Source organism: Onychostoma macrolepis, chromosome 08, assembly GCF_012432095.1.
Source record: "Onychostoma macrolepis isolate SWU-2019 chromosome 08, ASM1243209v1, whole genome shotgun sequence".
In the NCBI taxonomy this organism is placed as follows: Eukaryota; Metazoa; Chordata; class Actinopteri; order Cypriniformes; family Cyprinidae; genus Onychostoma; species Onychostoma macrolepis.
In genome coordinates this window covers 12,558,073-12,574,868 of record NC_081162.1, presented here as the reverse complement: position 1 = coordinate 12,574,868, position 16,796 = coordinate 12,558,073, and the positions used below count along the sequence as shown (strand labels likewise).

The window sequence follows — 16,796 nt, the reverse complement described above, 5'->3', positions numbered from 1 at the left end:
AAGTCTTTGCTACTACTTTTTTAAAATTAATTTAACACATCCTTGTTGAATAAAAGTATTAATTTATTTCAAAAAAAGAGAAAAGATACTGACCCCAAATTTTTGAATGGTAGTGTATTGTTAAAAAAGGATTTCTATTTAAAATAAATGTGTTGGTTTTTTTTTTTAAACTCTTTATTCATCAAAGAATCCTGAAAAACGAATCACAGGTAATAATAATAATAATAATAATAATATATATTAAGCAGCACAACTGTTTCCAAAATTGATAATAAGCATATTAGAATGATGTCTGAAGAATCATGTGACACTGAAGACTGTAGCTTTGCATCACAGAAATACATTATATTTTAAAGTATATTACAACAGAAAACCATTATTTTAAATTGTAATACCGGCAATACTGCACAATATCACTGTTTTTTTTTTTCTTCTGTATTTTTGATCAAACAAACGAAGGCTTGATGAGCAAAAGATATGCAATGTTTAAAAACATTAAAAATAGTAATGTGTCCAAACTTTTGACCAGTACTGCACTTCTGTATGATAACAGAAAACTTGCTAGCAGAAGGAGCATCACAGCTTGAGCTATATAGCACACAGCCTACCTCATAAACTGTCTAGCTACTGTATAAACACTTTTTGGTATTTACTAGTTAAACGTGAATCCCATAGATCAAATATATTTAGAATATCAAAACTTCGATGTAGTCTTTGGGCTCAAATGCAGAAAGTGCGGCTTCAGAGAAAATGGAGGGGAATCCCCCTCTTAGGTGACAAGAGAGGATTGTGTGTGGGGGAGGGTCATTTTTAGACTTTTGTTTTATTATTATCTCACCTAAACGTTTGTTCAGTCAGTGTATTTGTTTTTACTATGGTATAGCCTAATTTAGCTGCACAGTATATTACACACAGCACAAGGAAGTTTTAAACATTTTTTGTAATATTCATGTAATTTATATGAATACTTACCAAGATGGACATTTTGATATTTTGTGTGCAGGATTTAAGAAATGATCTGTGCATGTTAAGGAGGAAAGCACAGTGCATGTAGGGGGAGTGGCCTCGATAGCCCGCAGTAAGCAGTGTGCTGTGTGCGATTGAGCAATGTGTAGAGTAGAAATTAAACTGAAATTGCATTAAATCTGGTTGTTTTAACCAAGATTATGCTGCAAGTTTTTGTTCTCAACTACATTTATGTTCCTAGTTCCTGCAATTTAGCAAATTTCCAGTTTATTCCCATTAATTCCCGTTAATTCCCATATATTCCCGTTAATTCCCATGGAAAGTTTCCAGTCTTGAAAATTCCCGGAATTTTGCAACCCTAGTACAGAGTCCCAAGTTTCAACAGAGTGAGGCTGAAGCATTCATTTGTGCAATCAGGCTATCCTTGAGTTGAATAAGACACTTATTTAAAAATCCAGAGTATAAGTGTCAGGGTTCTGTCACTTCGGTCTAGTGTTATTCGTGGTTTTGTGACAGAGCCCTGACACTCCCGTCATGTCCTGTTCTTTGTGAGTGCGCGGCTTCGAGTGTGCTCGAGCTGTGTGCTTTCTCGTCTGCATGGCTTGTTTCATGTTGGAGCGTGGTGTTTGGATCCCGGCACTCATGTCTTGAGTTTCAGTTTCGTGTTGGGGTTCGGACACTCGAGCTCCATGTTCTGTCTCGTTGTGTGAGCATGCGGTCTCAAGTTCGCTCAGCCGCGCGCTCTTTTGTCCGTGTATGTTGTGTTTTGTGTTGCACGCAGTTCGTGTTTTTATCAGCTGCGGGCATTCATGTTATGTCTTGTGCTGTGTGGCACGCAGCGTGAGTTTTTCATTGGCTGCGTGCTTTCATGTTGTCATGTCTTGTGTGAACACATATGTAGTTTATGAGTATTCTCATTAGCTGCGTGTTCGTGTCCTGTGTAGCACATGGCTGATGATTTGTATTGTTGGCCATGTGCTTGTGTCTTAGTTTTCTGTGTGCCATGTACTCTCATGTCAATTGTCTTGACCCCACCCATCTTGTTACCTGATTATTGGTTAATTTGCCCCACCTGTGTTTTACCTCATTACCCTCCTCATTTGCTCCCTTTATAATCTCCTTGTTTGCAGTCCTGTGCCAGTTCGTCGTCAAATGTTGTCTGTTCCTGTCCTGCCTTGCCTTGTCTTCTCCTGCCTTGTCTTGCCCTGCCCTGTCCTGCCAAGCCTGGTTTCCAGCGGTTCCGTTTTCCCCTACGGGGTAGTTTTTGTTAGTTTTATTTTATCATCAATAAAAAGCCCATTCTCTTGCACTATTGAGTCCTCGCTTCATCCCTTCACCCCAACCTTGACAGAAAGAGGTGAAGGTGCTGTAAAGTGTAGGGTGTAGATTTAAACGTATAGTATATTTAATGTGGCATGTCTTAGCTTTAAATGTATAGTATATGTAATGTAGGATGTAATGTAATACTTATGTAAGTGTAATGTATAATGCGTGATGTTTTTGTACTGTGTAGATTAAATGTATTTGTAGGTGTTGAATGTTGTAAACATGGATACTGTCAAGTGAGAAAAATTTCAGACTTGTCTGACAATAAAGTATCATCATCATCATCATAAAAATAACAACTTTATTCAACAATTCTTCTCCTCCGCATCACCCTACAGCGCCATTTTTGAGAGTATCACATATGTAAACAACGTATGCAACGTATGTATGCGGCTATGTTGTTTATGTTCAGATCAAAGCGTAAACAACGTAAACAGCGTATCCGTATGCGGAGCTGCTGACACAGAACAGCATACGTTGTTTACTCTCACTGTATAGCGCTATATTGTGTTGCGGAGGAGATACATTTTTTAATAAAGTCATTATTTTTGTTTTCTTTGCAAACTAAAATATTCTCGTAGCTTCGAAAAATTATGGTTGAACCACGAATGTTACATGGATTTTTTTAACGATCTCCTTGCTACATTTCTGAGCCTTAATCGTGTTAGGATCCTTGCTGTCTATGGGAGGGTCAGAGAGCTCTCGGAATTCATCAAATATATCTTAATTTGTGTCCGAAGATGAACGAAGGTCTTACGGGTTTGGAACGACATCAGGGTGAGTAATTAATGACAGAATTTTCATTTTTGGGTGAACTATCCCTTCAATATGTTTTTTGCCGTTTGAGAGGTGACAGGAAGAAAACAATGGATGGGAAATGACCCAATCTTAGATTGGATGCGCATAAGCAGTCAAAGATTCAACTTTATCGCAATACCTTCTGAACATGGCTCCAGAATACATCCTCTAAATAAGTGGCAAAACCCTCGCTGATCCATTCTTCTGTCCAGTCCCGTGCTCCGATGGCCAGCCCAAACCAAGAATGGGCAATTTCGTGGCACAATCTCGCCCCACAGAGATTCCTTTCACCCGTTAGCACGCTTTGAGACAGGAACACGATATGTGGACTAAAAAAAACATGAGAAATCACAGTTTATTTTCTTATGTAAAGAAGAAACTTGAAAAACAGACTGGGATTGAACATCATGGTTGTATTTGGTCTACTAACAAATCACTGGTTATAACATTACTGCGGGTGCTGAGAACTTGGAGCTCTGACTTCAGCTCTGATCTAGTTATAACATGTTATAAAACTCAGCCACCCTGAAAGAACATCAAAGTGTGGGATTTTCTCTCCTGTAGACAGACTGTCGTTAAGGAGGTGGAGCTCTCAGCCAAAATGAGGCCTGTTTGCTGCCATTGGATTTCAGAGTAGCAACCGTGCCGCACCCTTCACCAAACAATCCGGGTGCGTTTGCTAATAGCGGCAAATTACAAGACGTAAAACTGTCTTCAGATGTTACTGTGATAAGTTCCACAACGAAATGTGCTGAACGACAACACCGTAAACTGGAAAAAATGTCCACTGGAAGATAAGGCTCTTTCTTTCAACTGTGTAAGAAAAAATCATGACCTCAGGATTCAGACTGCACATAAAACCAGATGAAATATGGTATTGTTTGCCTCCTCACTCGAAATTACCTTGAGTGACCTTTTCAACCAGATAGCTTTGTGTGTTTCGTACAGCAAATGGGCTGTTATCAAGACCGTGTTCCAAACAAAGTTCCTACGAGTCAGGAAAAACAAACCCGTTTCTTTTGTGACCTAAGGCTTCAGCTCAGCCACATAATGCTTTTCAAATGTGACACATACCGCCATAGATAGCCGCAAGCACTTTTTCCCCTCGCAAAATGAACCTGATAAAATAATCTGAGAGTTTTATGAATGTCTTTTTACCTTCTGAGCCAGACGTTCACCTTGCCTGGGTCTGGAAAGAGTTTTTTTTTTTCATCCTCACTGTTGCTTTCTTTACACAATGACCACAGCAACCAGCAGGAGATCAATAAAAAAGGTTGGCCTTGACTCTTGAGTTGAAGGTGGCAGGCATGCTTTTCATTCACACTGTTATGGCTCCCTAAAGTCATCGATATGTTATTTTAGCAGGATTCTGTGTGCCCTAAGAGTTTTCTCTAAAGTAGAGCTAAGGGACTTAGAAAAAGCCTAGTCTCTGGATATAGATGACAGAAAATGCCCAGCGCTGTTAAGGATAAGTGTTAAACAACAGACGCTTGTTCTTTAAAAAGTGGACACTGTCCAAATGCCAGAAAAAGGGATTTCTTCAGCAGCCACAGAGCCTCTCTTTCACACGTGGAGCACCAGAGTCTGTTTACTAACCATCTGATGCATATTTCTCACAAAACGGAAAGTAGTTTCCCACTATAGCAAGCTCTAACCTGATTGGCTAACATGACACAACTCCCAAGAGTAAGAGGAACACGTTTTTTTTTTCTCGTTCTACATATTGTAGATAGATTGTGGCAAGTGAATTAAAGTTCTTCCAAAACTGAACTACACAGGTTCTCCTTTACGGTGCACACAAGCAAGCACATGTGCTGTATATCAATAAACCACTGCAACAATTCTTGGAAGACATCTTTACTGAAAGACAGAGGAATCACGTCCTTTCATCCAAGAACAGGATATCACCACCTGCCCTGTAATTACCAGAGGAAACACTGAAAGTGGAATGTAATGGTTCAGATTTCAAAATCATCGTCATACTCCTCTCAATGTGGAATGTCAGATTCATAAAGGAGGTAAACTTGGTGGGAACAAATCGTTTCCCATCTACATTGAACCTCATTGTTTATTTGTTACCCTGTCTAATTACATTTTCTTTTTCCAGTAAAAATACCTAAATATACAATATAACAAGATTTATATACTTGCGAAGCAAATTGCTTAGAGAGATAGTTATATCGATTTAAACCTGTATGACTTTTTTCTTCTGTGGAATACAAAGCAATATTGGACCCCATTAATATTCATTGCACGAAAAAAACATCTTTTGTGTTCCACAGAATAAAGTACTCGGCTTTGCTTAAGATACTTTATTTAAAAACTATATCTAACAAAAAATATGTAACAAACAAATAACAACAGGGAAAAACATAGTTCATGATATATTTCCTGAAAAAAGCAAATTACTTTGCTTTTAGCTTGTTATTGTGTTGGTCATTTAGTCCAAGCGGAATCCATTTGATCTAAAATAAGTCTAATTTTTCCACTGACCTTATTGAGGACAAGACCAGAAGGTCAAAAGTGGTCATACATGCAAATGAGATGATGTAACAAACGACTACTGCATGTGCTTCAACAGCTGTACTGTTGTTTGTCTATACAGAGCCCTGCTGCACACAGCTGGTTTCAGTTTTTACCCAGGTAAGTTTGTGTTCAGTTTAAGCAAACTCTGAGTTTATATAATATATTCATAGAATTATTATATGAAACGGCAACTAAATTTGCATTTAAATTAATTTACACACACACATATATATACACACTGTAAAAAATTACCGTGATTTTAACAATGTCAATGTCAAATTTATTTATATAGCACTATTAATTACAACCCATGGTTGTCCAATGTGCTTTACATCAACAGAAAAATAGAGAAAAGTAAAATACACCACATACGATAAAACAATAAAAAGTAAGACAAGAAAATATTAATACACATTATAGGCCTTAGCAAACAGATATGTTTTTAAGCTAGACTTAAAAGCAGATACAGAGGGAGCAAGTCTAATTGTGACAGGTAATTTATTCCAGAGTCTGGGGGCAGCTACCGAGAATGCACGGTCACCTCTACACTTGTACTTAGACCTGGGCATGAACAACAGGCTCTGATTTGAAGACCGAAGTGATCTACTAGAAAAGTGTTCAATCAAAAGGTCAGAGAGGTACGATGGGGCCATACAGTTTAAAGATTTGTACACTATGAGTAATATTTTAAAATCAATTCTGTAGCACACAGGCAACCAATGGAGAGAGCGTAAAATTGGAGTGATGTGGTTCCTGTAAAATTAAAAGGGAAAAACCGTAAATTTACGTTCCCAGAATTCCCTGTGTTGCATTTCAAATTTTGTTTGAATTTAATGTTTTTTCTTTGAATTAACTGTTTCTTCTTAGTTTTTTCTTATCAGTTATGTTTATTAGGGTTGTATGTTACATCTAATGTTGTTAAATTAATGTTTATAGCATATTTCAGTTTAATGAGTCTCACCATGATGGTGTTTAGTGCTTGTGTGAATGACACTGTGCACCTTCTATATATGTTATTATTTAAAAGCTGTTTGTGATGGGCTTTGGTTGCTGCCGGTTTTTTACTGTAAATTTTAGCTCTTTGTGAAACTATATAAATGATTAAATTCATATATTTTCTTTCTGCTGCCTTCTCAAACTCCTGCCTTGTAAATGTATATAAATTTAGTATATTTTTAATAACGACATCTCTTAATCTTCAGCAAGTGAACTGCGCACACTCTCACGAGAAGTGAATCAAACTGACACTCTCCATGTTTCACATGATTGGCTGTTTGCTGCACGTGTCACACTTGCTCCAGAGTTAATCACAAATTCTGAATCAACCCTGAGTTGACGGAGAATGTTCATATCCGGACGGATCAGGCCCCACGGTTCGGCACGCATATGATTCGCGGATTAACTGTTAAATTCAACCAGTATAGACTGAAAGTTATCATTTCCACGTGTTTACCCATTTACACATTCAAGCAATTTCAGACCATTCAGATGAAGGAAAAATCGAATCGGGACTCACGCACCGTTTTCTGCGCTCAGTCGCTGCTGCACACACCCGAAGCGCGCAGAGAGAGAGAGAGCGCGATTCAGACAACGCCTCAACAGATGGATACATACGCACAAAGTTATGTGAAAATACCCGTTTTGGCAAGTATTCTGGTAAACATAGTAGGTTATGTCCATGTCTTAAGTTAACATGTACAGCTAACTAAGAAAAAACGAATGTGTGTCAGTATTAGGTCCGTGCATTTAGTCTTAAAGAGATAGCAGCCTAGAAATACCTACTTTTGTCTCGTCTGCTAATCAAACAACACCACAGCTTTAACAAAGATTAATCTGTATTTAACAGCACCTGAATACTACTGTTACTGTCTTTATATAGCCTATAATTTTATGTTGTAGGCTGTACATCTATGCTTGGAATTTGTGCAATTGTTCTTGTTGTATTACTGACTTTAGTAGTTAAGCTAGTAGTTTCTTCTGGGGTATAGAAGTACTTAAAGTAAGCTTTTAGTAATAAATGAAAAGCAAACTTTTGTTTCGTGAGTTTCGTGATCTGTTGCACCACTACTCATTGTCATGCTACGGTATTAGACAACTAGTCATATGATATTTAAAGGGGTCATAGGATAAGATTTCAAGTTTTCCTTTCTCTTTGGAGTGTTACAAGCTGATTGTGCATAGATGAGATCCCTGAAGTTGCAAAGACTAAAGTCTCAAAACCAAAGAGATATTCTTTATCAAAGTTAAGACTCTGCCACGCCCCCCTAAAACGGCTCATTCAAACACGCCCCCACACGTCTATGTCACAATGTGGAAATATTTGCGTAATGCTGCCCAAATGTTCACGCAAAGAAAGAAGGCGTGGTTTCAGACACTGTGTGTTTCTATGCGAAAGCAAAAGCACTTTATTTGGCCTTCCGAAAGTAGATGCATTTGGGAATCATTAAGATTACTTACAACAGAACAGCACAACCCAAATGTTATCACAACGCATTTTATGGACGACCGTTTCCTGAACCTAGGAGAGGAGGTCATTTTGTTATTAGTTTAAGTATTTGCTATTGACTGTTCAAATGCGGAGTTTGTGTGTGTGTGTGTGCGTATGTGAGAGAGGGAGACACGGTCACACAACCGCGGCTTGTGTGCAAACACATACGAGCTTCATCACTGTGTCTGTCACGCGACTCTGTTCCCCTCTCGGGCTTGAACTGATGGTAAAACTAAGGAAATTATTAACTCTCTTTACATTTATTTTGAAAGCTAAAGCTCGTGATTATGGAAAGGGGCGTTACATTTCCGACTCGTGCATGTGGTGTTCGGCCAAATCACAATACACTGTGTCAGCTGGCCAATCAGAGCAGACTGTGCTTGTCAGAAGGAGGGACTTTGTAGAAAACTATGCGTTTGAGAGAGGCGGGGCATAGAGGACTTACAATAATATACAGTATTTGAAAAATAATGCTTTTTTTGAACATTAAATCATGTCAACATATTCTGTTACACCAAATACACAAAATAATGATCTTTAAAAAAGCATCATATGACCCCTTTAAGCCTTTTTTGCATGAAACTCAAGTTTGCTTGAACAGACTTCTAAACAAATTTGAAAGCACCCGGTGAGTCAATAAGTGGGCTTCCATGCACTTTAAAAAGTTCAATTTTAGTCAGGCTAAAGCAATAGTTTGCCTTTTTAAAATGTCATGTAAATGCTTTGCAAAAACCAGACTGGCATAATTTCAGACCAAAGTGAGACTAAATGTCCTAGATAATGCAATCATACTCATCATCGTCCTCTACAGTATGAATACACATAGATCAAATCAAAATAATTGGCTTATGAGTTGAATATGAGTTTAATACTTCAATGCATTGTGTCATGTATACATTAAGGGATAGTTCACCCAAAAATGTACTCACCCTCATGTCGTTCCAAACCTGTATGAGTTTTTTTCTTATGTTGAGCATAGAAGAAGATATTTCGAAGAATGCTGGTAATCGAACAGTTGAAGGTCACCATTGACTTCCATAGCATTTCTTTCCATACTATGGAAGTCAATGGAGACCAACAACTGTTTGGTTCTTCAAAATATATTCTTTTGTGTTCAGTATAAGAAAAAATTTTTGGGGGTGAACTATTCATTTAAGACAGCAAAACCCACTGTAACTCGATTACAACTGTGCATGTAAACATTTACTTACTGACATGAAACTGTCATCAATGCGTATTAGACTCAAAAAAGCCAAAAAGGTAAGAACTCTTCTAAACTAGATCATACAGTGAAATAAAAAGCACTAAAGGGCACCAACCTCCAACAAATGGGTAGTTATACCCCTGAAACCAGATCATTAACCACTAGGCAACGACCAACCCCCAATGAGAAGTCTATGAGCTAGTGCTGTTTCAGACATTCAGAGCCATATTTATCATCACCTCCAGTCTCCTCAACGTGGCTCTACTAATGTACTGGCTGCGCTCATTCTTTCTCTTTGTCTCTTGTCTAAAGATATTTAATTTCCCACTCTCCTCAGTCTGATTGCATGAGCTTATTATAGATGGAAAAACCTGGAAGAACCTTGCAGAACAAAACTGATCTACCACAGTCCCTTTTCTTCCTGGCTTTCAGGCTTTAATGGGTGGTATTCCTGTCTAGACTGTAGATTAGGTTGTGGGGCTGCAAAATGAGGTGTGATTCTCTCTGTAGGCCCTGTGGGGCTCCTTTTGCATGCCAGTCCTTTTTAGGGCAGATCACATGTGTCAAACATGAAATCCTGAGAATAAATACCAACACACAGAGGCCGCTGCTGTGGCGAGACTATCAGGATTTGTAGCATACGCTCCGTGAAGCAAACACAGCCTGCTACAGATCACCACAACAATGCAATCCATATGTAGACGTTCTACCAACCATACGAGTGGGAAATCTGGAAAATAGACCCTCGCTCGCATCGCTGACGATGTTTATCGCGGAGTGCCTCATGGCACCATTTTAACTTGATTGCTCCACATTAACGTTTCAGAGGCTTGCTGAGGAGTGTGCATAAACAGAGCCGGAGGTGCTCATCAGCGCCAGAAAGACCATCCGGACTGAGAAGCAGCAGCAGATGTTTATGCAAAGCTTACAGTGTGCAAGACCCCATTATCTGAGCTTCCTTCCCATGTTCAAAGCTATATTATGAATGAAGTCACTGGTCGAGAATGCAGATTTCTGGCACGTGTGGAATGCAGGACACAGAAAAGACAACATGAAATCAAGCTTGACCCCGTTTGCTTTCTTAATACAAATATTTGTTTTTGTAAGCATTCATAAAAATATATTAGCTTTTATATTAGACATCTGCTTTTCAGCTGATGTCATCAGGCTCAAATATTTTTCAGTCTCCTCAGCTTTACCGACCATGCTCCATTGTACCATTCCATTTTAGCATCTGTGCCAGATTTTAGCTCAGCTATAAGAAGCACAAAGTGCAATTTCAAAACTCTCTTTTCAGGAATAAAATTTTCAAAAAATATGAGACTAAAGTAAAGTAATTTGTGGCTTAAAGGTGCTGTATGTAGGATTTTGACTCTACTAAAGCATAAAAATACTATAGCCTGTTTCTTAAATATCTGCAAACATATTAAGTTAACATACTTGTTTATCTGAAAAACAATGCTACAGTCAGTTATTCTCCTTTGAAAATGTGCATTCCGACCCGGAATGTCTGTTTGTTATGGTTTGTGAAACCCGTCCACTGCCAGTTTACCCAATTGTATTTCGGCACCCCGGGTTGCCAATTGGCGGAAAACACAGCGTATTTCATGTCATTCATTGTCATGTGCGCTCGTTCCTGTTGGTGTCGTTAATCTGGCAACCTGCGTGTGCGTCAAGTCTGAGGAGGAGGGGCCGGGTGAAAAAAACCGTCTCCAATATTTTGAATTTGGACTGCAATACCTAGTTTAACTGCTAGGTGTCAATCCTACATACAGCACCTTTAATCAATGACAGTCAAAAAAAAAAAAAAAACATTGGTAAATAAAGTACATATTGTAAATACTTTGAGTTAGGGATGTAACAATGCACCGTTGAAAACCGATAAAAATATGTAACGATTTAAGTCGGTTAAATGAATCTCGATATGAATGTATCTCTAGAGAGAACGGACTGTCTTCATAAATGTTTATATGGTATTTTCTTTTCATCTTGCCTCTGTATAATGCATAATATTTATAAGCACAGCACTTCTTTGTTTACAGTGGCAACCAAGGAAATGCTGTACTCCCGCTGTTCCATAAGTGCCATCCTGTTGTCAGAGAGTGAATTTTGCGTTTTCATTCAGCCTGGCTGCTGTTTTGGTTTTTTTCCGATATTTTATGTAGCATAATTTACCAAAACTAAAGTCAGACATTCGGTTTTTGCTTCAAATTTATACAATCTTATTTAAATAAACTGCTCATGCTGCATATATGCAGCTAGGGCTGTCGCGATAACCGCAATATGGCAATACTGCGCTATTGATGAGCATAACCGCAGAGGAATGCAACAACCGCGATATTTCAGTGTTTTCCTTTTCGTAAGGTTATGCCCCTCTTGTTTTACACTTCGTGCAAGTGTACTGAATATTAGTAATGATAACAATGTGTATCATGCTGATTTGCACAGAGGCTCAGTAAACTTGCACTTAACAAGCCTAAACAGACAGCGAATGAGAGAGAGATCGACTGATCGCGTGCGATTACCTGCGTCTGTCCTTCAGGTCGAGTCATGTATATATTTGTGAAAACGGGTTGTCATGTCCAAGGAAAGCGAAATCTGTCTTAGCATTGAGGCTCTGCTGGTCAGCTGAGCCTTTAAAAGTGGCGCTCAAAGTTAAAATGATTTAAACAGCGCGTTTCATTACAAATCTCTGAATGAATCAGCGCTTTTGAACGTGTAGTTGAATGAACGGTTTAAAGGCTCACACAAAGACAGTCCCTTGACGCCACCTTGTGGCGTAACAATGAAGCTGCACTGACTGACAGCCGTCTAGAACACGCAGGTGAAACATCAACAGAAAAAGTCTCGTCAGTCAGATTCGAGGATCAGAACTGACTGTTATATATATATATATAGGCTAACAATATATATGATCTTATTGTCAGGTTTATGTTTTGTTATGTGGACCGTTATTTTGTCATTCTCTTCTGTTTACTTCACTTCCTGTTTCAACGCGATTTAGTTTCGGTTTTATTGGTTTCTGATTATGACCTCCTTACATCGTAACACATACACACACATATTTTACATATATGCGGTAATACCGCATACCGCGCTATTGAGCCACTCAAAATTACCGCAAGGGAAAATCCTTAACTGCGACAGCCCTATCCACCTTTTTCTTGATGTAAAAATGGGCGCGGCCATTTGTAAATTCTATGGGTCTAGCTTCCGGTCTCATCCGCGTCCAGCTATTTTTAGCTGTACAAAACAGTTCGTTTTGCTGCTTGATATTGAAAATTAGTGTGTGTCTTATCATATTATTTTAATGTATTATCTTAATCATGATCACACTGGTTTGTAGTGCAAAACGTTTTACCGTTTACTGCACGTTGTTATTCTCCTCATTATTTACCTATAGCGGCTAATGAACCGGAAGTCTCACCCATAGGCTTACTTCCGCGTTGAAGAAAAAGGTGGATATGCAGCTTCTTTTTTAGAATTGTGAACAAAATGCAGTGGTTGCCTCTAATTGTAAATAGAGCACAGACAAAGCCTTAGTTTGGGATTTCAGAGAGATTACTTTTAGATTTTTTTTTTATTTAAATTTTGTTATTTGCCATATTTCAATTTCACCAAGAAATATGCAGCATTTTGTCTGAGAAATAATAAAAGGACACCTTTTCTTTTATAGTTTGTCTCAAAAAATCATGAGAAAATCGTATCGTGAAATCAATATCATGAATCATATTGCATCGGGAGTTGAGTGAATTGTTAAATCCCTACATAGAGCATATCTGTATTATTTAATGTAATATTTCATTGTTGCATTAAATAATGAAATAATATTTTGAGTGTGTGCTCAAATGTGTGGAATGCCAACAGCCTACATACAATCAAGTCTATATAACTTTAGCTGGTTAACCACAATGTCAACATTTATTGCTTCTCAACACTTTTGTGCATATCTCTCTCTGGGTTTTATCCTGACTCCACAGGAAGGACGATTAGCTCAAATCTAGCAATAACACCCTGTCCTAGTCTGCTACAGACTTCTAAAGATTCTCTGTGCTTAGATTTGTTATATTTGTGTCTGGTCGGAGGTCTGGGGGAAGAAAGGCAGCTTTCTTGGCTTGGAGAATCAGATTAAACGCAATGGCAGGCGCTATTACAGTGTCATCGAGTGATTCAGTATACACATAGCAGGGACATCTGCCCAGTCTTTGAATGGGCTCATCTATTCTGGATTTTTGTATGGTAGATGCTCCTCCAGGGATGCTGGGTAATGGCTCCCCACCTCACACTTTGCTCTAGTTTACCAGCTTCTACTGCCACTCCTACTGCCTTAAATCAGCCCCAGGGCCAAATAAACTCTCTCTGTGCCATACAGATTTGATTCATTTAGACGCACGTTCTGTCTCACACAGCAATATCCATTTGTTTTCCTATATGGCCCTGCATTTACAGTGGAGAATATGAGTCTGGTCTGAAACCACACCAAGGAAGACAGTTTTTTGGAATCTTCCCGTCAATGAAGACGTGGTGGGTAAATAGGAGCTGGACTTCCAGAAAGGGGTTAAGTATGAGACCGATAAAGCAAGGAAGCAAGGGCCCCTGATAACAACGCAGGAATGTAGTACTAATAACAACCTGCTTGCTAAATCGGATGCTGCATATTTACATTTAAAGAAAAATTAAGGAATTTTCAGCACACATAGATCCAGATGGGGAGATCAGGAAACTGAAAAAGCACCTAATGAAGTCAAAACAGCCTAATAGAGACAAAAACCGTAGAACTACATCTGTCTTTTAAACATGCTTCCCTGTTCTCCAGGTGCAGGCATGCTCTGAATTCTTTCGCTCGTGGTGGCTTTTGTGCGCATGCAGCCAAAGGAGGGACAGAAAACCCTCTCTGTGGACTCTCGGCAGAGAAAAACATCTCATCCTTGACAATTTGATTAACAGCTGTCTTTCGTGCCAAAGTCCCCCTGGTCTGAAAGACGCTCTCTGTCACACACTTCTTAGGTTACTCAGCAATCAGAGAGGAGTGAAACAAGAAAGTGAAGCGAGAGAGAGAGAGGGAGCAAGAAGAAAGAACGAGAGAAAGGGCTATTTAAGTGGTGTTATCTCAGCCTCCCGAACTCCCTGGCTAGTCCAGCACATTCCAAAAGCTTCACATCCGTCGTCCACATTACGCTCCGCACCCAAGGGACTTCACTTTCCTTTCCCCATATGGTCATTTTAAGACTGCAGGAAGAGCACGTCAGCAAAGAAATGAGTTTGGAGTTCATGCAATCCAGATATTACCTGTAAAGACACACAACAAAACTAAAGCACCTCGAAAATACCCTAAAAACCTAAGCCAGAGTCTCCAATTACAAACAGAAGTAATGTTGAAAAGTGGCACTACTTCACTGTTTGAGACATTCATTTGTGGCCCAATCAGAATATCTTATCAGTCCTTCCCTTTCGGTAGGAAAAGCATATAATATTTGAATAGGCACAAACCAATTTCGACAACCAAAGGCAGAGGCAGCCTGATTATAATGAGAGCATTTCATGCGGCCGCAAACTCACTGATATTAAAATGTGAGTCTACATTTAAATGTTTTTGCTTTTTCATTACCCTCGGTCCACATAATGCCTGTGTTATTCAGAACTCCAAATCCAATAATTTTTCATGCTGCTCTAATCTAACATACTCTAGTGAGTCAGAACGTAAGAAGGATGATTAATTCGCCCTTAAACATTTCGAATCCCAAATTTGCCGTACGTGGGTGGTGCATATTTCTGAGGGGGAAAAACTGTATATTGTTAATCTTTGAAGAGTTTACATAATCATAACTGCACTGAATACCAAAATCACTTTAAAGAAAATTTGTCCTACTCTGCGTAAAAATGTACTTAAAAGCATGTGTGAGTGCAGTAACCTCTGATTAACCTTGAATATCCCTACATTCAGCTGCTCTTGAACAGCTAACGTAGCACCTCAGGGAAACAGACCCAAATTTCTTCTTTATTCCTTCTGTTCAATTGCTGACTACCTGTTCAGGTGATGAAGAGTATGGTCTCCGCCAAGCTGAAGGTCTCCAGCTCTCTGGGCAAAATGTACCACCTGCTCTTTCCTTCAGCTCGAACAGTCTACCTGAAATACATTTCTGCCCCCAAAACTGCTCAAATCCAGATGGAGCAGATAATTCACTCATATACTGTACAGTAGAGAGACAGTTGTGACAATTCTGGTTTAAAAGTTAATAAAAGTTAAGCTGAAAGAAAGAACAGCATTTGTGGCTGGATGTTGATTGCCAAAAATTATTTCAGTACTATAGATTATTGTAGCTATAGATTTGAACCCTATTTGCTTGAATTTAAAGGGAAAGTGTCATTAATTGCTCACCCTCATGTCGTTCTAAACCCATAAGACTTTCGTTCATCTTCGGAACACAAATTAAGATATTTTTGATGAAATCCGAGAGCATTCTGACTCTACATACACAGCTACGCAACTACCACGTTCAAGGCCCAGAAAGGTAGTAAGGACATCATTAAAATAATCCATGTGACATCAGTGCTTCAACCGTAATATTATGAAGCTATGAGAACACTTTTTACACATACCACATACATGTGGTGTCTATGGAGGGTCAGAAAGCTCTCGGATTTTATAAAAAATATTGTAATTTGTGTTCCGAAGATGAACAAAGGTCTTACGAGTTTGGAAAGACATGAGGATGAGTAATTAATGAAAGAACTTTAATTTTTAGGTGAACTAACCCTTTAATTTTTGATTGAGCTGATTCTGGAAGTTGCACTGATTCTGGAATGCAACTTTAAGTTTTAAGATTTTTAAGGCATGTTCTGCATATTTCTTCCAACTCGCTCTTTAGATCACTCCGGTTGGGTGCTGGTCCAGACCGCTTCAGAGCTCAGTCAGAGCTAACAGGCTATATAAGGTCAACTGCTAGTCTCAGCAGCAGAGTAATTGCTAAGTAATTGACCGAGATGAGCTATTTATACAGTGTAGAAGTACACAAAATGCACTTCAAGTGGGTTGGAAATTACTCATAAGAATGTCTGGATGAATAATACTATGCAGGAATTCCTTTAACCTATCTCTCTATACAAGTTATTCATGTGGACATATTTGAATCTCTCCCAAAAGCACTATTTGTGGTGTGCTTGCCTTACCATACAGCAACAATTTAGTGATGACTTAATACATACTTTGGCAGCTGCAAGAATACAGTTTTGGATCTTACATCAAAAGACATCAGTAGATAAAACTATCACCCACCTACTGTCACTGAACACCTTGCATCATTGACATAGTGTGGGAAACCACAATGAAATGGGTTTTCTCTGAGCTCTAGAAGCTCTCAGTCTCGCCGAAAAGCTGCCGATGCCCATATTTGCACATCTGGCACATGAAGTATTCCAACTATGTCCTGCTGTGGCGTAAAAGAGGTGTTAAGGGACAGAAAGTGACCGCCTTCAAAGTTGAGGAAA

At 38.8% G+C, this 16,796-nt stretch overlaps 1 protein-coding gene across 1 annotated transcript in view; it reads right to left on the bottom strand.

Moving 5' to 3' along the window:
* Positions 1-16,796, bottom strand: part of aopep (aminopeptidase O (putative)) — an 84,748-nt gene that overhangs the window by 58,646 nt on the left and 9,306 nt on the right. Inside the window, exon 6 of the mRNA XM_058783956.1 lies at positions 3,230-3,419. Coding sequence (XP_058639939.1) covers positions 3,230-3,419 — 190 coding nt within the window. The remainder of the gene's footprint in view (positions 1-3,229; positions 3,420-16,796) is intronic.